General features: G+C 38.8%; 1 protein-coding gene and 2 long non-coding RNA genes across 3 annotated transcripts; all 3 read right to left on the bottom strand.

The window, feature by feature from the left end:
- Window positions 1-11: 11 nt before the first annotated feature.
- On the bottom strand, window positions 12-347 carry LOC145229136 (uncharacterized). The gene is made up of 3 exons (XR_013860369.1): window positions 290-347; window positions 172-216; window positions 12-68 (listed from the first exon to the last, which is right to left on the bottom strand). It is a non-coding gene; the product is annotated as an uncharacterized LOC145229136 (long non-coding RNA).
- Window positions 348-439: 92 nt separating this feature from the next.
- LOC145228147 (uncharacterized) lies at window positions 440-1,077 on the bottom strand. The gene is made up of 5 exons (XR_013860027.1): window positions 1,026-1,077; window positions 909-953; window positions 748-804; window positions 637-681; window positions 440-513 (listed from the first exon to the last, which is right to left on the bottom strand). It is a non-coding gene; the product is annotated as an uncharacterized LOC145228147 (long non-coding RNA).
- A 5,432-nt stretch (window positions 1,078-6,509) lies between these two features.
- LOC145228146 (uncharacterized) lies at window positions 6,510-27,560 on the bottom strand. The gene is made up of 30 exons (XM_080093139.1): window positions 27,551-27,560; window positions 26,335-26,445; window positions 25,189-25,233; window positions 24,073-24,138; window positions 23,958-24,002; window positions 22,953-22,991; window positions 22,267-22,383; window positions 22,036-22,158; window positions 21,353-21,475; window positions 20,609-20,725; window positions 20,353-20,475; window positions 19,904-20,026; window positions 18,352-18,606; window positions 17,837-18,082; window positions 15,431-15,640; window positions 15,140-15,257; window positions 14,960-15,064; window positions 14,548-14,761; window positions 14,145-14,321; window positions 13,527-13,725; window positions 12,641-12,907; window positions 12,273-12,500; window positions 12,038-12,157; window positions 11,437-11,645; window positions 9,421-9,502; window positions 8,789-8,953; window positions 8,580-8,723; window positions 8,021-8,302; window positions 6,935-7,111; window positions 6,510-6,523 (listed from the first exon to the last, which is right to left on the bottom strand). Exons 1-30 carry the CDS (start codon window positions 27,558-27,560, stop codon window positions 6,510-6,512), a joined length of 4,254 nt encoding a protein of 1,417 aa, XP_079949265.1.
- Window positions 27,561-27,794: the final 234 nt, after the last annotated feature.

The following is a 27,794-nucleotide window of genomic DNA, read 5'->3' as shown; positions in this document are numbered from 1 at the left end:
AAAATACTTACCCATAGTTGGTCCAGTTGTTGCATTCGGTGCAGCAGTTGGCGCATCAGTCATTGTTACTATTTGACGAAAAACAATTTTAAAATGCGAACATTGCAATCGATTGAAAAAAACTATACCACTTTTTTAATTTTTGATAATAAGATTGAAAAAATTACAAACCGTTTACTGGCCCCTCTGTTGGCGTTGCAGCATCGGTAGCGTTACCTTGAAACAAATAAAGCGATATTATTTGGCACAAAACGTGCAAAATTCTCTTTCTTTTCCAAAAACTACTTACCCATAGTTGGTCCTGCCGTTGCATTCGGTGCAGCTGTTGTCGCATCAGTCATTGTAACTGATATACAGAAATGTTTTATTTACTTATTGGGAGAAACAGTTTTATCAATTTCTTGCATGAAATTATATGATATTTGTTGGACGAGAAATTCTAAATATTTGTTTTTGCAAAGTACTTACCCATTGTTGCATTCGGTGCAGCGGTTGGCGCATCAGTCATTGTAACTGTTTGACAATAAAGAAGTAAATTGCATGTTTTTGTTCATTATTAAATATAGCTGCAAGCATTTTACCAGAAAAAAAACCACAATAACAGTTTTACCTAGTAATTTAAAACAAACAACTAACCATTTACTGGTCCCTCTGTTGCCGTTACAGCGTCAGTAGCATTACCTTGATATACATAACATGATATTGTTTAGCACAAGATGGGAAAAAATCTTTTTAAAAATTACTTACCCATAGTTGGTCCAGTTGTTGCATTCGGTGCAGCAGTTGGCGCATCAGTCATTGTTACTATTTGACGAAAAACAATTTTAAAATGCGAACATTGCAATCGGTTGAAAAAAAACTATACCACTTTTTTAATTTTTGATAATAAGGTTGAAAAAATTACAAACCGTTTACTGGCCCCTCTGTTGGCGTTGCAGCATCGGTAGCGTTACCTTGAAACAAATAAAGCGATATTGTTCGGCACAAAATGTGCAAAATTTTCTTATTTTTTGCAAATTACTTACCCATAGTTGGTCCTGCCGTTGCATTCGGTGCAGCTGTTGGCGCATCAGTCATTGTAACTGTGTGACAAGAAGCAAGTTTTTATTCATTAGGAAATCCTGATTTACGATATTTTTGATTGGTTAAGAAACAATCACATTTTTCTCCAGTTTTATCTAGTTATGTTGAAAAAACTACTAACCGTTTTCTGGTCCCCCTGTTACAGGTGCAGTATCGGTAGCGTTACCTTAAAATAAATAAAGTGATAATGTTGGGGACAAAAGTTCGAAACAATTTTTTTTCGCGAATTTACTTACCCATTAAATAAGTTATTGCTGCCAGGCATAATGTATGACCAAGTATTGCTCATCCAGCAGTTTTATTTGATTGTTTACTTACCCATTGTTGGCCCGGCTGTTGTATTCGGTGCAGCAGTTGGCGCATCAGTCATTGTAACTGTTTGACAAAATTGGTTTGCATTAAAATCTATATTGGTGTCAGTCAAACATTTTCATTATGTAATCTGAAAATAACGAACCGTTTACGGGTTGCTCTGTGGTAGTTGCAGTATCGGTAGCGTTGCCTAAAAATTTACAATAACAAGTCGTTTAGAATAGCCAAAGGGGGTTTGATTACAAATTACACTTTAACCATTACAATATACCTGCGGTCGACCCGGCTGTTGCATTCGGAGCCTCAGTTGGCGCATCAGTCATTGTAACTGTTTGACAAAAACAAATTGTTGAAAAAACAAACAACGAGTTTTGGACAAGCATAAAATCTGCAGAAATTATATTTATGAATGGTTTAAATGCTGTTGGTTGTAAAATCCTTAATCCCAAAGCCTAAACTACTTTCGTTGGTGCCTCGGTACAAAGTAAAAAGTCATTTTGTGTAACAAGTCCGGTTAAAACTCTGACCCAAATGCAATGTATTACCCCATATATGCGAATGAGGCAGGTCGCTAAATGCCCTATTCAAATAAAGAAGTAAATGGTTTGGAAACTACAATGAAGAAAATTTAACTAGGGTAACACAGCTACATTTTATTTATATTTATATCATGTTAATTCATCCTGGCAAGTGCTAATTTTATTCGCCAGTCAGGTGTTGTTTACCTGCGACCGTTGAAGCCATGGTAGTGGTGGCCGACACATTAGCTACAAAAAAAAACAAATATTAGTTTACTAATACGATTGCACTAAGAGTTTCAAAAAATGCCTTGCACTAAGCGTTTCAAAAGTTTCTTACTGGTTGTAAAGGACACAAATGAGGTAAACGCTGAGTTGGCTACGATGGTTGCTGAAATATCTGTCACGCTTCGAACCCTAACGACACATTGGGTTGATGACGGCAGAGCGGTTGCTTGGAAACTGGTGGAATTGGTTACCGTAGTTACCAGAGACTGGTTGGAGCAAGTATCTACAGAAAAAGAAATCTGTTAAGTCAGAAGCAAAATATAAAATCATCACAAAAATGGGTAACATTTTACGGACTAAACAAAACAGCATAATGGTAAAATATACGCGAAAAAACTATCCATTTTTTGTAAAATCAATTTTACACACGCTACTGCGAAGAAGAATGGTGAGCTTTTTAACAACTCGAAATTTGAGAGGACTATCTCAATTGCCAACAGAATCAGTCAGTAAATTAGAAAGTAGGAATATATATTTCCCCTAATAATGGCATCATCAGTTCCTGAAAAACGCAATAGATCAACACCAAAATATCAAGATTGTAAAACAAACACAATGTTCTAAGCAACTCAACAACGCGAGTGTCGCTAAACACAAAAGCGTTAAAAACCTTGCAAACCCAGCAACGCCTGGAAGCTTTTTAACAATTGTAACTTGATGTCGATTTATAGCAGTAGCATTTAACCAGTAGATCGGTACCGAATATAAATGGTGAACTTATCTTCAAACGCAACGGACAAACAAAAATATGAAATTTTGGTTTCGACGTTATGTTTTGCCATAAGCCGTTTAATATAATACTTTAAAAGACAAGTGACTTACATTCGACCTCATATGATTCCTCTGCGTTTTCCGGCTCCCAAGTAAACAAGGCCGTGGTTGCGGTTTCACCGCTTACTAATAAGTTTATTGGAGAGAAAGGAAGTGTAGTCACTGCAATCAAACAGGATTTTAAGATTTGTATTTACCGAAGACAAATCTAAATACACAATCGCCAACATACCTGTTTGAATATTAGCGAACAAGGATGCGTTTGCGGAGCTTGTGTCGGCTTCGACTGTCGCATCAGTGATGTTGGTGCTATTTGTTGCACATGTAACGCTAATGATCACGCTTCCATTTCTATAAAGTATGTATATGGTTAATTGTAATAGGCCACAGCAAAGCAAAACGCTTAAAGCAAAAAGCAAACCTGATAGCAGTACCCGATACTTCTACAAAGGAAAATCCGTTTGCTGTCGTAAATCCGAGGAAAGTGTCCCTTGCTCGCGAGAACAAACTTTGGGATTCGTTTGATTGAATATTCCGATAAGCTGCGACGAAACTCTCCCCGACAACTTCAGCTGAAAGCTGAACGTTAAGTAGCCCTGTAACAAATTTTTTTTTTTATTAACAGAGTAAAATCGTTTAAAACTCGTTTAACGTCTGTCAGATACAAATTTTGTATTTACCAGTGCGACTTTCTGCCGCCGAACTAGGGTCGGAAAACACAGTGCCATTAGAAGTATCTGTCAGCGGGCGAACTGTAATGTTATACAGAGTGTTGGGCTGTAGATTATCAACTACTGCGACATTTCGAGTTGAAGTGGCAGTCATAGGTGAACCGCGCTCAGATTGAATTGTATACTAAAACGAAAAAATAAGTTAATCCGGAGTTTCGAACACGAATCTCGTTGTACACACCTCGTAAGAACCGTACTGAGAGTCGGGGTCTATAATAAACGCAAATGAGGAAACACCTACAGCCAAGATAGTGGGTGCTGGAATTACAACTGCAAAAACAGAAAAGATAAGTTACCTATAGGATCATTCATATTTAACTGTTTGTATATCAACGGGAGACTTACTATTCGCAGTGCAAGTGCCCATTATCAAGGTAAATCCTTGCACACATTCGCAAGTAAATCCTCCGATGTTGTTTTGACATTCGGCGTTTTCGGAACAATCAGTAGCGTTGGATGTAGCGCATTCATCGATGTCGTCACAAACCTACGAGAAACCGTTATAATGTATTGTGCGCAAATAAACAAGGTGATGCCAGGTGTAAACGTCAAATCATTTCCACAATCTACTTCATAGACTGTTTAAAAATTCAATTAATTCATATTTTACGAACAAAACAACCACAAAATTGTTACCGTTCCATCCCCGGTGAATCCCTCAAGGCAGCCGCAACTAAACGAACCATCGTTATCGATGCATGTCGAGTTATCCGCAGTGCAGTTGTTAAGAGTCGCGTTTGCACATTCGTCAATGTCAAGGCATGTTCCGTTAACAGACTCGTACCCATCCCTGAAGCAAAAAGTCAGATTTAAATCAATTAGATTACTGCATAGAGCGCTTTATCTCTATTACCGGCAGAAAAAAACAAAACTTTAGGCCGCGGTAGTGTGGTCACTTGTCAAACTTAAATGCATACACACTTCTTCTATTTACAAAGGTCGGCCTCAATACTGCTTCTATTTTCAAAGATTGTACTGACCTGCATATACACTCAAATGATCCGTCGTTGTTAACGCACAGCTGAGTGTTGCTGTTACACATAGGAGTGGTGACATTGCATTCGTCTACATCAACGCAAGTAAAGACATCGCTTCCCCTAAAACACAAGCACATCAATGTTATGGATCAAAAACTACATTACAACATGTAGTATATACCTTTCGTAACCGGACACACAGTCGCATTCGAAGGAGCCGCCAATGTTGGCACACTGAGATGTCATAGCTGTGCAGTTGTGTGTTGAGCTACATTCGTTAATGTCCATGCACAAAGTACCATTTTTCTCGTACCCAGGGATACATTCACAGCTGCATAAAAAAGATTTTTTGAAGACCATCAGACATGTGCATAGATGCCATTTCTTTAAATGTGTTCTTAAGCGCATGGGGCTTTGTATGTCACAGCCAATAAGTTTTTCCGCAAAAAAACGATTTGCTACAACTAATTAACCGAAGAGAGAAATTTATGCAATAGATACTGAGGCATAACTAGCTGACAAGAAACAATCTCACAATGTTATGTCTTCACACTAAATGTTGTCACAAATAGAAAAGGAGGTGGACGCAGCAATAAAAAGTAAAACTGTTCAAACGACACACCACATACAAATTTGACACTCCGTAAGTTGGTTAACTTACCTGAAGTTTCCAACGCTATTTACACATACTGAGTTTGCTATGTCCGCACAAGACATACTTCCATCATTACATTCGTCAACATCATCGCATCGTGTGTTGTCTGTAGTATTTACGCTGAATCCGGCGTTACACGAGCAATTGAAATCGTTAAAAATCGGTTGGCAATTTTGTTCACACGGATCTGATGCACAAAAGTCTATCGAGGAGCAGTTCCTTCCGTCACCTGGTTTATAGAAGGAAATTGTTTATCTAGTCTTCGCAAAGTGTGGGTGAAGGCTGCAAACAGTTCTGGCTTTCAGTAAAACCTTATTAAGAGTATAAAGAGAGAGAGAAACCTATTTAGATAAAGAGAGAGAGAAACCTATTTCCAAGAGTGCAAGGATAAAGCACTGAGACTTTTTAATAATTGTGACTCTGTAAAGGGATACAAGAACTGTTTTGGTGCCTTTGAAGTGATGACTGGCAAAAAACAACTCGTTTATGGCTCAACCGAAGTTCATGTTAGCGACAGTTGCTAAATGCAAATCATACAGTTGAACCAAACCTAGGCATGACTTTTAACATTTGAAAAGATCTGACATCAAAATCTGATTCCTTCTGAACAACTGGTTCACAATGTTGCCTTGCAATGCGTTTTTGGTAAGCGGGGTTAAATAAAAACCCTTACCTGTTGTTCCTGGCGGACAATCGCTACAGTTAAATCCAGTTCCCGGTGCGGCTACATCTGTGCAATTCACTCCAGTGAAACATGCAGACATGACACACTCATTCCGATCCTCCGAACATGTTACTCCGTCGTAAGCATCGGTGCACAAACAACCCACAATCTGGCAACATACTCACAATTTGTTAACGGTTCAGTGAAGCAGAATAAAAAGTCTATAAAGGTGGAACTATCAATGTATCCACAGTTAGGACCAATTCAGTACATAGCAATTTAAATCAAGTCCCATTGTTCCATTGACTTACGACAAACTCGCTTGATCCTGAGATGGTTTCGTTGAACTGACAAGTTGCGTTGTTGACGCACAAGCACAATCTTACAGGAATCATCAACGACGCCACGCCACCTTGCGAATCTGTAGCTTCGATTTCCAGCGACAAGTTGCCCGTGTTTATGTTGGAATCCATCGGGGTCCAAGTTACGACGCCAGTAGCTAAAAAAGAATTAACGGGTAAGAACTACAAGAAGAAAGAATGGTTTAATCCTTGCAAATTATATTTTGCCAGCGCTTTGTAACACAAAGCTGACATCTGCTTGAAGGAGATTTCGAATAATTGCTTTGGCACACTATAGACACGGAATAAAAAGAAAAACTAAATTAACAAAAATAACAACAACAATTTTTAAAGCAGTTGAAATGTAATCAACAAGCTTAAGATAGTTGCACTTTAACCAAAACTATTTTTATTTTAAAAGATAAATCAAGGAAAAGCATACCCCTGACGCCGGCATACATCAGGTTTTGGGTAAAAAATGTCAAGCATTCACTTACCTGAATTATTCGCGATTCCAGATAAATCAAGGAAAAGCATACCCCTGACGCCGGCATACATCAGGTTTTGGGTAAAAAATGTCAAGCATTCACTTACCTGAATTAATCGCGATTCCAGGTATGCTGTTGGTGGAAACGATTCCAAAGGTAAATGTGTCACCATCAACGTCAGTAGCCATCACAGTAAATGTTCCAGTTACACCCAGTTCAGCTTGGAAGGTTCCGTTAACCAAGTCGCCGTTGTCAGTGACAGTGATATTCGGTGGATTGTTTGCTGCAACGAGAAAATGCAGCGCGTTGAATACAGGATTTGTGATTTTTATAACAAAGCTAATAAAAATAAACGATTTCATGTTAGAGGCACTTTCAACAGACCTCTAGATCAGGGGTTCTTAACCTGGGGTGCACGCACCCCGAAGGGGTGCGAGAACTGTTCCTAGGGGGTGCGGGGATGCTGAATCATTAAGGTTGGTTTGGTCTATTCTATTTAAGCAATTACAGAAGGGGGAGCGAAAATTGGTTAGTGATTTGTAAGGGGTGCGAAAATTGGTTGGTCATTTGAAAGGGGTGCAGCAAGGAAAAAATGTTAAGAACCACTGCTCTAGATAATGCATTGAACATGCCTATGGAATAGCCTTGGTTAAAAGTAATAACAAACTGAAGTGTCATATGGTTACACTAATCCAGTGGTTCCCAACCTTTTTTTGTCCTGTGCACCCTTATAGTTGATATTCAAATCTAATTCCACCCTACAAATTTATTTTGCTAAAATATCGTTTCCATTAACATTTTAATGTAATACTCGGAACAAAAAATAAACTCTTGATTATAAGCTCTATAGCCTCTAATATTCCTCTTTGTACTATAAATCATGAACTTAACTGAAGAATATTTATAATAACTTTATTTTTCTCAGCTCATATATGGCAAATGCAAGAATAACATATAGCACAGACCACCAGGAAGAGATTAATATTGTGACACAAATTTCCCCCCGAGTGGGGAATTCTCCCCTGTTTGGGAACCACTGCACTAGTCTATACGGCCAATATCTTGTTACAAGCAACACCGAGAAGATCTTACATGTCGCAAAAGTGTACACTCTCTGAGGTAATTGGCAATTACACCAGGTCAATGCTTTTATATTGGCTTTAACAATTTCAGGTGAGGATGTTATTTTTACCGTTTGATGCAGCTGCAGCCTCGGAGCCGGCAGAAGCAGACAACGTGTTGGCGCCGATCTCTGTTCGATTCGTTGTAAGAACATCGTATAGACAAGTAGTCGATACTTGACCGTTGGATGTGCAGTTGGCGAGAGTCAGATTAAACAGTTCGGTTCCTCTTTGGGCGTCAACAAGTTCCTCGAGGAACGGCGGTTCGGGTGGATTGGTTGGATTGTGGAAAGCAAACGTATCATTGCCCATGTTGGTGTAATTAAAAACACTCTCTGTCTCGTTGATTTGCCCTGAACACACCGGGAATGAACAAGGTTTTCATTCCAAGGTATTGATTTGTTTAACAGCATTATCTCCCTGTAGACCGTTTAACTTTAACCAAATTAGGTAACGCTGTTCCTTAACCAGACTAGGTAAGTTTTAACCTAATGGTAATCATAAAGTTTCTCGCACAATTAATCCTAATACGCTTTGCGGCTTACAAATCTATGACTTATCTATTTCAGAAACTTACAAAGTTGCGGATAGGAATCAGTTGTAGTAATCAAGAAATGTGATTCAACTTACAGCTGAGTCCAAACGGATACAAGGGTCGTTCAGAAAGGGTTCCATTTAAAATGTCCACATTGTCAGTTGGCTGGAGGTCAGTAAAGTTCAGCATAGTGCCGTTGCGGAATTCGAAGTCGTCCTCCTTGTCTCCATTCCAATTGCCTTCGAGAAATAATGTCGTTGATTTTCCGTTCAAATTTACATCACACGTTATTTAGAAGCTTTACCCATCAGGCCTCGCATGCTTCCCCTCAAACTGTCGGAGCCAGTGAAAGAGAGCGACAAGATTCCAGTTGTAACTGTGACTTCCAATGAAGAACCGCCAGGGAATTTTGCAATGCGTGTCCCGTTGTCGTTCACCGAGAGAGCAACTCCTCCGAAAATTTCCTCCACTATAAACAAACCACAATAATAACACTATAGGTCTGAACACTAAGCCTTAGCACTTGAGCTAATAGCTATATGTCTTTTCAGATTTTAAGTAATTTTTGTAGTTCGAAATAGGCTAGTGAATCGCATTTGTTGTGTTTTAATCCACTGTTCCGCCGATAATTTGATCCACAGAAACTAAATGTGGCAAACCTCATCGCATTGCTTTGGGTGTAGAGTAATATATGTTACGATCACACAAAATATCTACACTAAAGTCATCGTTCTAGTGTTAAATTCAACGGATTTGATCATCAATTTAATCTCAGTCCTTAACAACATCAAAAGTTGTTAACATAGAACCACATCGTATAAATTTAGGAATATTTTGTTAGTGTTCAAGACTTTTTTGTTAGTGTTCTAGTCTTCACACAAAACATGGCAGCCCATGTTCGTTTTTTAATATTTTAATTGTGCCAGTGTAGTTTACTTGTAGACAAATTTTCCATGATGGTGCCATCGACTTTTACGATGATCTCTGTCTCGTTGTTCGGGTCTGCTTCGATTTGAATCTGCATTACAAATTACAAAAAAATGTATGTTGATTGACCTTAAGCAAACTTTAGTCATTTAGGAGTTAAATATATGCATTGAATTTGTGCAAATATTCAAATTACACATTAACAATGATTGCTCTTCCAGCAGTTTGATTACAATGCAACCGACGTTTCGAAGCACCATTTGAGACGCTTTTCGGGGTGGTACGAACAAGTACAATGGTTTTATTATTACAAAAGCAAAATTACACGCTTATACGGCTTCAAACTAGCACCAACAAAATGATAAAAGTTCAAGAGAAAGAAATGCTTTTTAACGCTTATTATATCATTCATAAGGAAGCCCGAAGAACAAACCAGCCAAATTCCTGTCTCGAGTTTTAGCGCCGTTGGTGGGTAGCACGGAATTTACTTTACTTTAATCAATTTAAACGAGTTCCCTATTACGGAGCAACAGTCATTGAACGACAGCCAAACACTAGTATCAGATAAAAAATATCGCTGTTCAGTTTCAGTATGTTACCCAATGATCTGGCACTGGAATTGCACATGATCGCTGGATAATTACAGCCTCAAGGAAAAATAACTGACGACATACAGGGGGCTAGATATTTGCCCTCGAGCTTTTTTTGGAAAAAAAATATGTATGTCACGTCTAGTGTCGGCGCATGTTGCCAATATAGACATGGTGTCAGTAGGCTTTGCGAACGCTTTGCCTTACAACCACGATTCCGGTGGCGATATGTGGATGCCATATTTAGTTGTATCGATGAAAGCCAGGTGACAGCATTTCTGCGTCACCTAAACAGCAAAGCATCGCATTCAGGATGGATTTACAAAACAAAACAGGCTTCCATTCTTGGATGTGGACGATTTAGTGGCGGTGGGTAGGGGATTTTCCAAGCGTATTTACCAAAAACCAACGAACAGTCCGTGGTATCTGCACTTTATATCTCATCACCATTTATGCCCATAACGAGATGTGGTAAAATCACTGAAAGAGTAGGCCTGTATTTTGACCACTGACTACTATAGCTTCAAACGGAATTGCAACGGGTACTCGAGGCCCCAAGATTAAAGGGCTAGCCTATTTGGATCCTTTAAGAATAGAAGACTAAGGTCGTATCAAAAAAATCTAATATGAATAACATGCTTTCGTCAACCTTATGTACATATCAGGTTCACGGACACAATTAGTTGCATGCTGGCCGATTTTGGCGTGGCGGAAGAAGGAAAACCGGTCAACATCCTATATTAGATGTTGTCACACCCAAAAGAATGCGACGGAGTAAAAATAGGCAAGAAAACTAGACCGTTAAACACGTACTGGTCAGATCGCAAAAGGGATTACGCCGAAAAATCAGCATAGGCAAACCATACTGTAACCAAAAGCAAAATCAAAGGCCTTTGATTGTTTCCAATTATATTATATCCATTACATCTAACATCAAAGTTTTTGGCCACCTGTGAACTAAGCTTTCATTACTGGTGCCAGTTTGTAAGCAGATGTTTCTCAAAACGTTATTACCCCAATGATGGCGTTTTGAACAGGACATCGATACTTTGGTTGCTTTGTTCGAAAATGAAGAGAGCAATATAATTGTTATTAAAGAATGCTTTGTCTAACGTTTTATTGAATAGTTATTTTTGCACATAATCGTTCTCCTCAAAGGTACACGCATCTAACAGTAATGAGTTAGCTACGATTGTTTGTTACTAATAAAAATGAAATAACAGCAGTGCTTAAATAGTTCACATTTGTGGGCACTAATAGTTTCCTAACAAATATAATTTTTAACTGATTCTAGTACATATTATCTGCCGGTTTCCCCTTATTACTACTGTCAAATGATCAGTAACAAACCAAATATTAAGCATTAAAACTAATCACGTAAATTGTTGAATTCCAGCTGTCTTATTCAAAACCGCAGCCAATAGAAGCAACTAACCATTGATGAGTTGTTAGCAATGTCTTGGGCTGCGAAGGCGCTAAACGCGGTTGCATCAGTCAGAGTTCCGTCGTCATTTACCGCTTGTTGTGTTCGGGCTTGCAGGACGAACAAATCCGGCGAGTAAACAAGCATGTATTCGCCACGTCCGTTGAAGGTGTACTGAGCTCCATCAATCGTTGTGATGTGAGGATCGCCGAATGTGAAACCTTGGAAAGAATTTGTTTGTTTCCATAGTAAAACAGTAATGTGAAAAAAGATGAATAAAAGAAAACCTCAGCCCAAACGTCTGGCCATTGAGGGACTGTAGTTTGCATTCGGTAACGTTAATCACTGTAAATATAACTTTGGTAGATAATATCCTTTCCTAGGATAATGTTGAACTTCAATAATATTGTTAGGCCAACTACCCTTGTTAATTTGCTTTTGTCAAAAATATATTTATTGGTATTCTAGTTGTTTTGTTTCATTAAATTCTCCAATCTTGGTTGGTGCTATTTTAAGACATGTCGCACAAATTACAAGACACAAAATTGATATGATAACATTAAGTATTTATTTTTCCATCAGGACAAGATTTCCGACGCCTGGTTGAACTCACTTGGGAAAACTTGGACGTAGTTGTTACAACTTGCAGGTGGACGTCTCCTATTGTACATGTTACAGAATCCAGCAGCACCGCTCTCCAAACAACACTGGCGACGCGGAACAAGATCGCCCTCTGCATAGTGTAATAATAAAGAAATAATGTAATACACTACACTTGTTAGCAAGTAAAGTTTAACATTTATTTTAGTCTACGTATTAAACTCGCAAAACAAGCACTTATTGTTTACCTAGCGATTGTTGAATCTGATCGTCGAAAATGGCCTGACTTCTGAAATAAACTAAACCATTTTCGTCCAAAATCGGGATTTGAAATCTTTCAGCTCGACTGTTCAGTGGTCCCGAACTTAACGCGCCATCAAAGATGAGCCAGAAGAAGAAGAATCTACGAAATCCCCTTCGATAGCAACAGCGTGGACCAGTTCCACGGAAGGGTTGGTAGCACTGGTTAAAAAGGCCTGAAAGAATGTGGTAATGCTTTAAGCAAAATGCAGAGATTTGTTCTGGGGGGGGTACAATACTGCCGTTAATCAAAATGTCAAAACAAAAACAAAGAGCAAATTGCATATATATTTGGGAGACAAATAAACAATCTTACTGTCCAATTCCCATTCCGTGGTGCTACTGCTTCTGAAACGCCCCCCTGACAAGTAGTTGTTTATTACATGGAAGATGTAATCCACCGAAACAGTATAACGAGGATCAATGATGGCCTGAAGCTCGAAGCAGGGACAAGGCATCGACGAAGGCACGTAAGTTGTCGATACGTCTTTCACGTACCAACTTACACAGCCGCATCGAGACATTTGTGTAGAAGTCTTATCCGGAGTCAAATGATAGAAGTATTGACCCCGTCTTCTTCCACCTGTAAGGTAGTTAGATGCAAGTTTGCTACCGCTATAATACACATACAGTAATTTTATGATGTAAAAATATAAAACACATACAGTCAATACAGTAAACATTCATAAAATTCTAGGCTTCTAAGGTTTGTCGTTTTAATTTGGAATAGACGAATACTTAAGCGTACTTACCAGAATGACAAAATATCTACCACACAGACTAATTGCAACAACAGTGTGTCCTAATTGCTATAGGTGGTTTATAAATGCATATGGTTGCACGCGGTGGTGGGATTCAGCCGGTTCGGACCGGTTCTATAGAACCATCTCACGAAATTTTATGAGATCAGCGAACCGGTTAGCATTACTGGTTACTGTCAAAATAGGCTTTTTGTAACAGAACCGGCTGAAAAATATGACTTTGGTGATGGAACCGGCTGACAAAAAATTTGAATCCTACCACTAGTTGTACCGTTGTTTTTAGATAAGTAAGGAGACCTAAAATCATTTAAACGTTGACAAGCATCTGCTACAAGATTTGAGGTGTTACATAAAACTTTAGGTATTCAAGCCTCTTTTTAAAATAAAATATTATCATAGCACTTTTGATTTGTTGATTGTTTTCTTTCCATCCTTACTTACCATTACTCTGAAATGTTTGATCTGGCCTGTATAATCCCTGCGATTCTGTAAATTGCAATTCCCTTCCGTTGGTATATCCGATCAGTGCATTATCGATAAAACGTAACCCGGTTTGCCACAACATTGCTTCCTCTTTATACAAGTAGATGACGTAAGTGTCGCATCCGTCACTTGCAAGAACAGCTTGGAAAGTGCTGGGCTGTTAAAAACAGATGAAAATATATTGGTTGTTGTTTTTACTACCAGTACAGTGCATTGAATTAGACAGTAATCTAATGTTGACAAAGGTTGTTGATCCGCTGTTGGATTTAAACTTTAAAGAATAAAAGTTACAGAAGCAAACATGGGACTTTAACAAGCAAGTCGAATTGTCGGTTAAGCATTTGCACGTGTTTACTTTAAACAGCTTTTATATCTGATAACGAACGTAAAATAATTGTGCTGGAACGGTAACATTTTAATACCAGCAGGCTACACCAAATGTAAATTTTGCAGAAAAAATGAAAAAGAGGTAAATTAAGCTTTAAAGGTGTAAAAACCTTGGCTCTGGCGTGTATAATAAAAGTTTCGCGATTCAGTTTCTGACCAGTGGACGAAACATTTCCAAGTAATACTTACGAAATTTCTATGGTTTGCTCGACTCTCGGGAAACATCACCACTTCGCTCCAGGTCGCCTTGTAAACAAACACTGGATTAAAATTCGTAAGGTTAAATCGTTCTGAGATCCGCGTCCCAACTTCTTCTATGACAGCTCTTTCCGCAGCGTCAAGTGTAGATGCAATAGTGTCGTACACCTTCACAAATCAAACAAAGGGTTAGAAATTTACATGAAAATGAAGACGAACGTTTAACAGACAATTAAAATATGTCAGGTCTGTAAACGAAATATTCCCATTTAAATTGATAAATTGGGTAAACACAACCAAAACCCAAAAAATGCATTTAAATAACAGCAAATTAAGATTTTTTGGAATTGATGACCTGAGGTTTGTAAAGGGAATTTAAAACTTAAATGCTTACTTGGTAATAAATCCGACCGTCGTTATTGATGTTAGGGTGAAAATCGTCCCAGAACGGTGCAAGAATAGCCAAGGTTTGATCCTCAAAACCATTTGCGTAAGGTCGGTATAAACTACCGACGTAGTAAAACGATGAACCCATATTTATAAAGCCGTTAGAGGTGACACGAAACTGGTTGAAATTTTCCAGGCCAAAAGGAATGCTGTACTCCGTCCTTCAAGAAGTCAGATTTTTAGGGCTGCATACTTTTGTTGAATAATCATGCTATATGAAACAGTGGCCCTCAAAACCAAAAGCAATGTCTTTCATGTAAAAATTCTAAGTTCAATACGAAGAAAATGTTTTACATTATTAGGTACGAATAGGGTGATAAGGATTGAAAACCACTGCTATAGAGCTGTAAGCAACTTACTGGTAGGTTGGCGACGCAATATCATCACCTACAAAAAGCAAGTCATCTCCTGCAGCTTCGCCAAACGGAAGAAGAATAATCTCGAAGCATCTGAGACCATCACCCCTGCACAAAAAAAGTTATATTTATTATCTCTCTTTTCTGAATATGCAAAACCTTGCTACCTATTGTCAAAGTTACCTGAATCCGGTTTTGCACTCGCACGTAAATGAACCAAACGTGTTTGTACAATTGGCGTTGGGATCGCAGGGTGGAGTACTTGCCATACATTCGTTTATCTCTGTTGAGCAGTTGTCATCTAGGGATGTTTTACAACATAAAAGTGTTACATTCGGCGTATATCGCAATTTTGTCGAATATCTATGGATTTTATAATGTGTAAGTCAGTAGATAAGTTTGCCATGTTACAGGGACGTACAACTGTGCACACCCAAATGTGGTTACCATTTAGGGATACCAATAATGTCACACCTTTAAATCCTGGTGGACAGATGCACGTGTAGTTGTTGTTCATGTTGTCAGGGCTACACTGTCCGCCATTCTGACAAGGGTTGGGATCACAAGGTTGGAAAACATTACAGGTTCTGCCGGAGAAAAACGCGTTGCATTCGCAAGTAAAGCTCAGAACTTCAGTCGTACATTGGCCATTGGGACAAGGGTTGGACTGGCACTGGTCGATCACTAGAAAGAGAAAAGTACGGCCGGTAAACTCAAACATCAAATCAGTGAGGTAAAATGAAGAGTGTGTGTAGTCGAAATGTAGTCGTGATGGTGCCAAACGGTCAAAATGCACATATTGAAACAAAGTTATATGCACAACTATAAGCGGAAATGTTAAACGACTTGCACAATTCAATGGGTTACAAATACATGTTTTGATTGTTTGTTTGATTAGAAACAAACCCAAAGCTTAAAGTGCTATTTGAGCATACAATAAATTTAGATAAAGGGTTAAACCACATTTAGCTAATATGGTAAACCGTTTGATCTGGCTTGACTTCCTGGTTTGTGTACGGCAAATGACCTTTAGGGTTACTCGGGGAGGGGGGCGCGAAGAGGTTGAAGTAATTCTATAATCTTATTGGGCGTCAGTTTGTGCCACTTAATAAGTTTAAATCAAAGTAGAATTGCGAATCGACCGTCTTCATTGCTAAACAAGAGACTTGATTGCATGACAATTAACAAAAATGCGCACAATCGCAATATTTTTTATCTTGTCTGTGATGTCAGATGCTGCCTTTGGATCATTGTTATGCGCATTTTTACACAACTAGCTAAAATCCTGCACTCAACTTTCGTTTTTCTGAAATACACATTCAGGCTTAAGGACAGCGAGCCCTTGAAATAATGGCAAAGGGACCGTTTTTAAAAAATAATGAAAAAGTTTGAGAACCACTGATGTAATAGGTATGTTGGAGTAAACAAGTGGTCAGTGCAAAGCTTAAAATGCAAGTATAAAAACATTTTGAGCAGGAATAACACCCTTAAATGCGCACTGGCGCCGAGATTTTAGTGTCGCGAACTCTCTGAAAAGTCGGCTTAACAAACACTGCTGATTGTACGAACCCATTTGATACATTGGTCTTCGATGAAGTTTACCGAGTGACCCACCAGTGTGAATTGTATTTTCAATATGCTAAAGAAAAAATCATAAATGGCCGTTGAAGGGGATTGTTTTTCTTTTTATCAAAGCAAGTGATACGTGCTGCTTCGCAGGGTTGAAAACCACATGGTTCGATGCAGGCAAAACGCAAATTGTTTGAAAGCGGTCGAGCGGATCGGCCTGCTTGCGCTTGCTGGTTCGGCTGTTATACGTGCTAAGGTGAATCAACTCGTTCCTCATGAACAACTCTTAGGTATATTTTGAAAAAGAATGCTGTTTTTTCTGAATTTCAACTTTTGTATGCATTATGCGACAAGTATGGTAATTTTTTTCATGTACTTTAGACGGTACGGTTATAAAATCCAATATTCTCCAAGGCCCTTTTTTGGTAGAGAATACAACATTACTGAGTTTCTCAAAGGTGTTATCACAGAATGGTAGAGGCGATAATTGATTGTTTATGATCCAGAACGTAAAACACGCCGAAACAGATTCGCCGAAGTTTTGCAAAAAAGATGACCCAAACCAGCAAAACACAAACATATTTTGTAGATTTTAAATTTCAATATTTTTGCGGTAAATTTAACCATAGTACAAAGCCATGAGCGCCAGTATTTTTTGCCTTGGAACAATACATTTGCACCAGTGACGCCATTAGTATTCCAATGCTGTTTCAAAAAACAGCAACAACTTATGCAAAATCAAACTGAAATTAAGATTCACCAATTAAAAAGGCTTTATCGCACAGGGATGATTAATCTTTTTACAAGCTTAGGGTTTAATAGGTTTAATTCATCAAGAACAACAATTTGCCATTACATTACCAAATCTAGATGATTTAGCGTCGTTTTAACGTTATAAAGAAAGGAAACGTTAATTGATGTTTCCTCTAAGCCAGTGGTTCTCAAACTCGCGAGGCCGCATGCGGCCCCCAACCACCTTTTTTTTGGCTCGCACCACATCTCAGAAAACCACCAAACATTGCTATTTTAGCTTTTAAAGTCATCTTCTTTAGTGATTTTCTCAGGGTTTCGTTTTTTTGCGGCTCCCTACACACTTAAAATATACCATTTGGCCCCGACAATAAAAAAGTTTGAGAACCACTGCTCTAAGCTGTGTGCTTGTGCAACTGCACAGAAAAAAATGTTTTGTGTGTGACCGAAAGCTGAACATCTAATATTGCTCACAGTAATACGTGGTAAAAATGAGTCCTGGTGTATACAAAGCCACTTAAAAGTACGGAAAACATTGCACCTAAAATAACATGTACACACCTTCGCATTTTCCCTGGATGTTTTCGTAGCCGTCAAAGCAGACGCATTCTGCCGTTCCGTCGTTTTGGTTCGAGCACACAGAAACGGTTTCATTGCAAATACCAGGTCTCTCTTGGCAGGGTTGACCCGCTGTGCAAATGTCAGGGTTGCTAGTCTCCATGAAGTTGTTGTTGCACACACAAGCTTCCAACTGGTCCTGTCCTATCACGCAGTGACCAAGGGTGCACTGACGTGTGCACTGCGAAGCTACGCAAAACAGAAATAACAGTTAATTTAACTAAATCGGTTAAAAATCGAACGTTAAGCGCCTAAAGAAACATGATTTTCAGAGGTGAAAGGGTTTTTATGTGTTTTAAAAGTAAGTGGGCTAGATTTTTTTCAAAGGCCATTACAAACATATACATTTAAAACAAAATGGTAAAAAAATAATATACAGGCGAAAGACGAATTCGAAGACATGTTGGTATGTTCCAGATTGTCGTAAGTAAATCAATTACTTTTCTATTTAATCGTACCTGTTGTAACCATGAAAGTATCTGAGGACCTGCACTCGTCAATGCTCGTCACTGTCACTTCATATTCGGTGTTTGCCGCCAGTTGCGAGAAAACGTATCGTCCCATGCCCTGAGCGCTCATCCTTGACAGTGACATGCCGCCTCCCGACACATTAAACATAAATGCTACGAACTCTCCGCTCAGAGACTGATAATCCACCATTATCTCCAACGCTGATCGTCCAAATAGATGGCTTACTGTGAGCTGATTGCATTCTGTGGTGTATAAAAGAGTTGAGACAAAGAAAAAACTAAAAATAGTCTAGAAGAGGGGCACGCGTGTCAATGTGGCATTCGAGGTGATTTTTTATGGCACGCCAAACGATTTGCGTATTTATGCAATGCTTGTTTTCAGTTGTATCTTTTTCTGTAGTCTTAAAATCCAGCCTAACTGCACAAATCCGTATACTTTTTGTCTACTATTGATATCAGATGGAATAAAGCAGTATTTTTCAGAAAAATGTTGGCACGCGTAGTCATTACCACATGGAAGCATCAAGTAACTTACATTAGCACGCGTCGATTTAACGTTTGCCAATATCTGGTCTATGGGTTCAACAATTTGCCTTGAAAAAATGCTTAACGAACAGGAGAGCATGATAACAGTGCTGTGTAGGAAGGCCACAATTCTTCTTAACGCGGTTATGGGCAGAAAGGTTAACGCTGGTATAGTTATAAAGTTGCCAACAGTTAAACAAACAAATACTGTGTGGGCTGAAAAACATAAGGCAGAACAACTTTCCTGCATTTCAAACAAACCCGAAATCGCAACTACTGGCTCAGTTCAGCCATTAAAGATTTTCGGTCTGCGCGAATCTCTAATCCCGTCAAGTTCCGCCCAACTGAACATCAGGTGCCACTACGTTGCGGTATGTGATGCTAAATCAATGGACACACTTTGAATTTTGTTGTTTTATGCGGATACGTTGAGGTATGTGATGTTAAATCAATGGACAACTTCGCGCACGCGCGTGGGTAAAAACAATTTTAAACACGCTGTAAAAATATCCAAGCTGTGAAAAGGAAGTTGTGATCTACGGTCAATGAAATCGTGCGCGTCAGCGATTTTTATTAACCGGTTGCTACAGCTGGGTGAAAAATATTGACCCTCCTCTATAATCAACAAAAAAACATTCGCACTAGTTAAAAAAAACTGAGCACTTTAGAGCAGTGGTCAGCAACCGCCCTGTGCCGGTCCGCGAGAAGTTCGTTACTAGGCCGTATAATTTTTCAGGTTAAATGCTTTAAAAAAAATTGCCCATGCATCCTGGGGATGTTAAACAAAATTAAGCGTTTTTATTGCTAAATATTCGTAGTTTTTTATGGCCGGTCCGCTATACAATTTCAGTTTCAAAAACGGTCTGCAGTGCAAAAAAGGTTGCCGACCCCTGCTTTACAGTAGCCGAAATTGAAAGAATTGACGCAACAAAAACAAGTTGACCTTTCGCAGATCTTCAGAATTGAAGACTAAGTTAGCACGGTTGAGTGCCCGCACTGTTACAGATAGCCTTACCTGTACAGTCGATGCCGCCGCCAACGAATCCAGGCGGGCAGGTGCAAACAAAAGAACCAGGAGTATCGGTGCAGTACTCGTTCGAAAAGCAATTGTCCCCGCCATTTGCGCATTCGTCGATATCTAAGTAACAAAAACTGTTTATTGCGATTTGCACGCACTAAACAAATATGTCAAACCAGATGCGATTAGCAATAACAAAGTGCGTGATATTTTATTAGATTCCAAAAGTAACAAGATCTTTTATCCCCTCTGTTTAGCTTTAAACGGTTTTCATAAAGTTAAGATTGTCTAACCCTCCGAACTAATTTTTTTAATTCAGCAAAATTTAACAAAGATTGTTTACGTTACAGGTGCATTTCAATTAACAATAGTAGGGGTGCTAAGCATATTCAGATGATACATGTGCGTTTATATTGATAAAATTGGTTGCAAAACAGGATACTTACTTTCGCACGTTGCCCCACTTCCGGTATAGCCGCCACGACACTCACAAGTAAAAGAACCATTGGTGTTTTGGCAATCGGCATTCTGGTCGCAGTTGTCCGTGCCATTTTCACATTCGTTCACGTCTGGAAATAAAGCAAACCCCAAAATTGGTTAACCGTTACCACTGCTATAAATGAACACAACCAAAACAACGATATCGCGCACTTATTGAATAGTGTTATCACTGTTAACAGACAAAAATAGCCACGCGACTACCTTCGCAAGAAAATCCATCTCCCACGAATCCATTGTTACATGTGCATACGGCCGAACCAGACGAAGAGGAACATGAAGCTGATGTGTGGCATGTTGTCTGCGTACATGGGTCAATTTCTGTCGAAAAATACACATTTAGCTATCACCATATTAAAAGCGAGTGGGGAAAGTCCACACGTGGATTTTGTTTTGCATACTGCTTTGACAGGGAAAAAGCATTTCTTAGATGTTATTAACATTAAAAAAATTAAGATGTTTAAAAAAATAGCACAAAATGCAAAGCGTTATAGTGTTCGATCACGTTTGTGCTATAGATAAGCGACCGACCATGCCCTGCAAAACATTGGGTTTTCCCACATATCATTTGTATAGATTTTGGGGAAATGGCTTTGTGGCCTTTCTTATATTCATTTCAAATGCAAACATTGCGAATTGAAAAAACGTGTGCTGACAAAGAGCTTGCTGGCTAAAAATTTCTCACATATAAGTAGGACATATTTTAATGTGTAGATATTGTTTATATTGCCTGAAATGTGCCCTTACTTGCTGTACTTTAACCAAAATGTAAAGGTCTGGTAGTTTTACGGCAGCAATGTGCTAAATGGAGAAAATAACTTAGGTTAAGAAATAAGTCACGTATTGTTAACTAAAATTACGCATGGGTGAGGTCGGCAAACATTAACGGCCAGTAAATCCTCCTGGCTTCAAGGTGTAACCTAAGCAACTTAACAACACGTCATATACCTGTACATTCGAAGCCGTCGCCTTCAAATCCAACGGGACAAGTGCAGTTAAATGAGCCATCCGTGTCTGTGCAGTTAGCAGTCGTGAAACAGTTGTCGGTATCCATCGCACATTCGTCAATATCTGCGAAGAAACATTTGTACATTGTTATTTGGTAAATAGGTTCAGATTTACGGACCGTGCTTGACCGTGTGTTTGGTGGTGTAAGTAAATTGTATAGAAGCTGTTTAGAAATTGGCCAGGACTTAAAAAAGGGGTTGACTAGCCGAACACCCAGTAGCAAGTATTGAAACTCGATCAAAATGCGACATAGTTTTCATCCAACTTCACTTTTGACGATATATTTAGGTTTGTAAAAGTCACAAAATAAAAGTGTTGGATTTTAAATGCGGCGTCCGATCTCTTTCTTTACATAAAAGGTCACCATATATAAGCTATTGCTGCCAGGCATAATATCAAGTTTATAGAGCTCATGTGGCAATTGTATTTTTATTCCGACGTTTCGACGACCTATATAGGTTGTCTTCATCAGGGTAAATAACACTGAATGCGCGCGTAGTGCACGATAGACATAGGTTACCATCATGCAAACAAAAAGCATCAAGCACTAAAAAACGAAGCACAACACATAATACTCAAATGGTGGGTTGACCTGTTAGTAAGTTATAATTTTAAAGACTTACTTTCACACGTTGTGCCATTTCCGGAGTATCCATCTAGACAACTACACGCAAACGAGCCATTAAGATTTTGACAGTTGGCGCGTTCGTGACAATTTTCCTGGCCCTCAGAGCATTCATCGATATCTGGACAAAAAACAAACATCTTAGAACAAAGACGTATCTCTTGCTTAGTTTTTGAAAAGTCCCACAACGACGTGATTTATAAGTTTTTTTGACCATTTAACCACATACCTTCACAAGAGAAACCATCTCCAGCAAATCCTCTGTTGCAGGTGCACACAGCCGATCCCGAGGTTGAGGAACAACTTGCCCACTCATGACATGTGGTACTTGAGCACGGATCAGATGCTGCATAAACAAACCATCGTAAATTCGTAAACAAAATGCTCTATTTTAGGAATTTTTGCAGTTTATATCAGCACAAAAGGAAAGGATAAATATCCCCCTAGAGTCTAGACTAGATCATTGGTTAACATTTAGGATCAACGATCACGCAGGGGTCAGTAAATATGGACGTTTTTGGTTTTGTTTTCTCCAAATGCTTTGTTCAGAATTGCGACGATAGTCTCTATCAAATGATCGATAATGTCACCTAACAGCGTTAAACTGTGCGTGCGATTGAAACAGAACCAGGTTTCGACCGCAAATTGTCGTAAAAGGATATGGGACCGTTGTGCAATGACCAAAATAGGTTTAAACCAGGCCTCTTAAGTGGTTTAGATGCACAATCACTTAAGTAACCCGTGCATCTGGGGAATACAGATTCAGGGCTAACAGCATTTTATTAAAAACACGTAATTATTGAAATATAACAAACATCAAGTTTATGAATTTGAATTAATTTTTAGCATTTATGCATCAGGGTAAAAGTAAGGGAGTATTGTAAGAAATATTTTCTAGTAACTACAGTTACACACCCATTGTAGTTTCATCTGTTGTGGACGCCGATTCAGTAGCTGTAATAAAAAAGAATGAAATTTTTTAAATTTTAATACATGTTTTTCTGACCACCAACTAGAAATGAACTGTAAAATATTCTGATGTATTTTGGTTTGTTAACATTTATGTCTTCAACGATGCATTTGCAAAAGGTTGCTAAGGAACAAAAATCTGGGTTATAAAGACCTTCGCTTCAAAAGAGAGGTGTTAGGCAAACAACCCTATATGCCAACGATAAATAGGCACAAAGGCGAGAAACGGCAGCCTGTTTGCATTGATGTGGTTGGTTGGGTGGCAAAGAAATAACATTGCGACACTCGAACCTTACATAAAAACAAATTGGAAATACAAATAGGGGCGTGAGAAATGTGAGCAATTAGTATTTAGTGATTTAATAGTGATCACCGAAGTACGGTTGAACTTCTTGGCCGAATGCGCCAATACTTCGGTATTATTAAACTACGAAAATAGTTTTTAAGCGTTTTGAGGTACGAAAACAAAATTTATAAACTAGTCAACTGATACCGTTTCAGTTGGTAATTCATTGTTTGTGTAAAAAGAAACAGTCATTTAGCCAGGGAAGTATTTTATGTTTTGCGCAGTTTATTATAAAAAATGGTTTGGTAAAAACCAGGGCTAAGTCCAAGGCCAAACCCGAACTTTAAAAAAAAAAAAACATCAGGAAAGTTCGTAAAATTGCAGTACAAATAAGGAGTACGAAGTCAGGCCCACTCATTAAGTCTAGAATCGGCCCTAACCCGAATCGGATCAGGTTAAGCGTAAACAAAACGCCAAAAAATGGTTTTGGACATAACAAAACGAGATGGTTTGGGTGTATCACTGGTGTATAAACCACAATGAACTAAACATTTAAGAATGACAAAGGACTTGTGAATACACGTTTCGCATATGTGGTTCCTGCTTTAACAATAACCCTACAAAGTAATCCCTAATCTAATTCATCAACAAATATAATGACAAACCTGTTGTTGGACCAACTGTTGTGCTTAGCGCATCGGTGGCATCATCTGTAGACAATATGTGCTTATGAATATATTTACGTGATGACTATTAGGACAAAACAAAACACAAACAAACCTGTTGCGGTTACAACCATTGTGTCCGTGCTCATGGCGATGGTGGTCGTTGCAGCGGATGTTACAACTACAAAGGAACTTGACGTCATTAACACAGACCGACTAGATGACCCGGGTTCAACAAAACCGCCTGTTTTCTTAACTTCACTTGTTTGTAAGTTTTAGCATTTTAAGTTGCATCACGTTTTCAAAATGTCAATACACAAATGTATATCAAACAAAATTATGTAACGGGCACCGCTTGCTCTAACATTGCGTTGTAAGAAGGTTGTTTATTCGGAATTTGAAAAACCCATTGCGCCGGAAATTCCGGGTTCAAGCTATGACTTTTCTTTGAACGAGACGCAATACGGTTTACCACTGTCTACATCACAAAAGAAAGGGAAATACTTTCTCCTACAATAAATGTTAAAAATTCGCCGTAAAATCGTGCGCAAAAATAAATTTCCCCAGTCTTATTGCTCATTTCGTTAGTTTAGTTGAGACCAATTTTAGACAAACCATAGAAAATGATGAGCAAGTGCCCTGACGCAGCTCGAAATCTATCCTTGGCGCCCGCATGACGTCTGTATGGGCAGTGAAACGTAAAGTTGTGCGTAAAACAGGGTGCGCCGAAATGGAAAAAAATCCGAACCCGGATCATGGATTTACACCAAAAAACATGACAGCGAACAATAGGAATTCGACAAGATTCGCAAACAAAACGCACTGAATCATCAGACGATGTCGTTTTAAGTAAAAAATGCGCAATTGTTTGGTGCTAGGAACATTTCAACACAACATTAGATAATTTTACGTGTCAGAAGAGATATAAACATATCAGGCCGTAACAAATTTGACCAATTTGCATTTGAATGTTATGTAACAAATCGTAGTGAACAGGGACCACTGTAACCTTTGAGATGTTTCGGGTAGCGCGATGCAATGAACCTCACTTCTGATGTTTCAAAATTTAAGGTATCGATTTCAAGTTCGACATTCCATGGCACATGCAGCGTGTCGTGTCACTCAGGCGTTGCTGTTTTGTCAATGGCGCAGCAAACCCAATAAACGTCACTACAGACTATAGATACAGCGAACAAAACAAACATAAACAAATCGGATGCCGATTACTAACCTGATGTAGTTTCATCAGCAGTGGTTGATGACTCAGAAATCAAAGCTAAAAGTGTGCATCATTATATGTTACCATTACACCAACTAGAGCGGCAATACATACTTTGTATGAGAGTCGGACTTACAAGAGAGTAAAATTACTTCGCGAGGAGTTCGTCACCGGGTCGTATAAGCTAAAATGCTTCAAAACATTTTGTCCATGTATACCGAGAACAATAAACTAATTTAGTCGTTTTCCTTGCTGAATATTTGTAGTTTTTTGAACGTCGGTCCGCGATAATTTTTCAGTTTTAAAAACGGTCCGCAGTAGAAAAAGGTTGCCGACCCCTGAGCTAAAGCAATATACCCACATGGTCAGTGTTTTTTTTAAGGTGTTTTTTAAGGTGTTTTAAGGTGCAAATTTCTCCAGCGGTTTCCCAAAATTTGGACTTATGGCTATTTTTTGCAAATATGGCTATTTTTTGGTATTTAAATGAACACTTGCGGTCTCTTAAAACTACTTAGCGGTCACCCAAACCAAACCTTAAAAAAAACCTGCACATGGTCACAAATACCCAGAACTTCTCAAACGGGGATAAATGTACTCCAGTAATAAAAAATACAACCTTTGAAAGCGATGTCATTTTTATGTGTTCAAAATTAATGTGTTTATTTTATTTACTTGGAGGTGAATTTTAGTTTTGAAACGAGCTTGGCTTGAAACATTAAAAACGGGGCAAAAATGCTGACATTTAAACAGTAAGTGGCTGCAGCATTTTTTTATTCTGCTTTCGCAAGAACTTCCTATTAGGTTAACTGAGTGTATTTTTAACTGACCCCAAAGCAAAATGCATGACAAGGTGCTTAAGCCAGAGCGAAATTTAAATTTAGATCACAACTGACGCCCGGTGCTAGACGACATGGGTGAACAGACACGGCACATTGCGCTGGCAAAAAATACCTGTACAGTTAACACCGACACATTTGTGCCACAATGACCGGGCATGACAAAGTTTAGTATTGACATTACCAACGAAAAATCTTATGAATATAGTTTCGGATGTGATGCCGCTGCCGATGTAACCCATGTTACATTCACAGATAAATGAGACGTTGGTCTGACAAATTGCGTTTCTGACCCCAAAACAGGGCTAAAACAGATACACACCTTGGCATTCAAAACCGTTGCCTGTAAATCCACTGTTGCAAGTGCAAACGGCTGATCCAGATGTTGAAGAGCAATTTGCCGATGAATGACATGTAGTTGTCGAGCATAGGTCTGGGTTTAATAAATACAGTTTAATAAGACATGTAGTTGTCGAGCATAGGTCTGGGTTTAATAAATACAGTTTAATAAGGCATTAAAACAACCAAAATTGCTTGCATCGTGGTAATTTGAGTATACATTGCAGCTCACCTTTATCGTTACGCTTGAGAAAGTGGCGCTATAGCAGAAAAGTGTTGGGTGCCGGAAAAGGTTGTGCCTTTACGTTTACGCAATAACTGGCAGGCTGTGAAGACGTCGATGGCAATGATGCGTAAAACGGTTTGGAAAGGGGTGCGCCAACTTAAGTAAATCCCCACAACAAAAGCACTAAACGGGAAAAACCTGATTGCGATCTGCAGGGATTTAGTCAGGAAAGAGACTAGCGCGATGAATCAAACACCAAGGATTTTCTATAAAATGACGTGGGTAGCGAGAGGCTGCCTGAGTTCACGTTGAAAAACGAGGCATCTGACTGTAATGTGATCGCGCAGTTTTATGAATATATATAGTGGACGGTTGAAGCCCTATGGTTACAATGAATTACAAACACAACCTAACAACATAGTTTAACACACATCAGGTCGTAAGAATTACATTTTCGCCGCAAAGAAAATAGCCAACCATAACCATTCCATCAGTTGCCATATTTTGTTGCGCGCTTTATAAATCTACATACGAAACTCATGACTTGTTGTATTGTTTGTGATAGGGGAACTCTTAATACAACCGCCAGACTGAGAGGAAATTAGGCGACCAGAGCAACGCCAGCACAGAAATGAAGAAGGCGTAACATGGCCTTATTGTTTAGCGCCCGCGACCGTGTTTGTCAGCGTACTAACATACTGCACTGATGAAAAATCAAAAACAAGTTCGAGATTTAAAAAAAAAACGAGTTTTAACTGAACTACGTGGTGTGAATATGTACGATTTGGCCAATATTTACCAATAACTTCGGTCGTGGACGTTGCGTCCGGTGTCGGTACTGCAAAATCGAGAAAGAAATGTGTATATTGACGTTTGCAAATCATTCAATTACTTTTTTGAAATCTTTTTGCACTTATGTTTTTATTTTGATTTAATTAACATATACAAAAGTAAGAAGTCTGAGGTAACACACCTGTTGTCATTTCTACGGTCGTGGTAACTGCAAAAAAATGCACCAGTGTTATACAATATCTTGTCTAGCACGCTTAAAATACCATCAACGCAATGACGGGGTCACCGTCTGCGCAACATGTAATTTATACGCTTTTGTTACCTAAATGAACGATTTTTGCACGCACAAAAGAAGCGATCAAAACTATCGCACTTGGTTGTGAAATGAAAGCATTTGCCTAAAATTCGCGAAACTTCGAACACGA

This window comes from Phallusia mammillata, chromosome 5, assembly GCF_965637545.1.
Source record: "Phallusia mammillata chromosome 5, kaPhaMamm4.hap1.1, whole genome shotgun sequence".
In the NCBI taxonomy this organism is placed as follows: domain Eukaryota; kingdom Metazoa; phylum Chordata; class Ascidiacea; order Phlebobranchia; family Ascidiidae; genus Phallusia; species Phallusia mammillata.
This window is presented reverse-complemented; position numbering and strand designations above follow the sequence as displayed.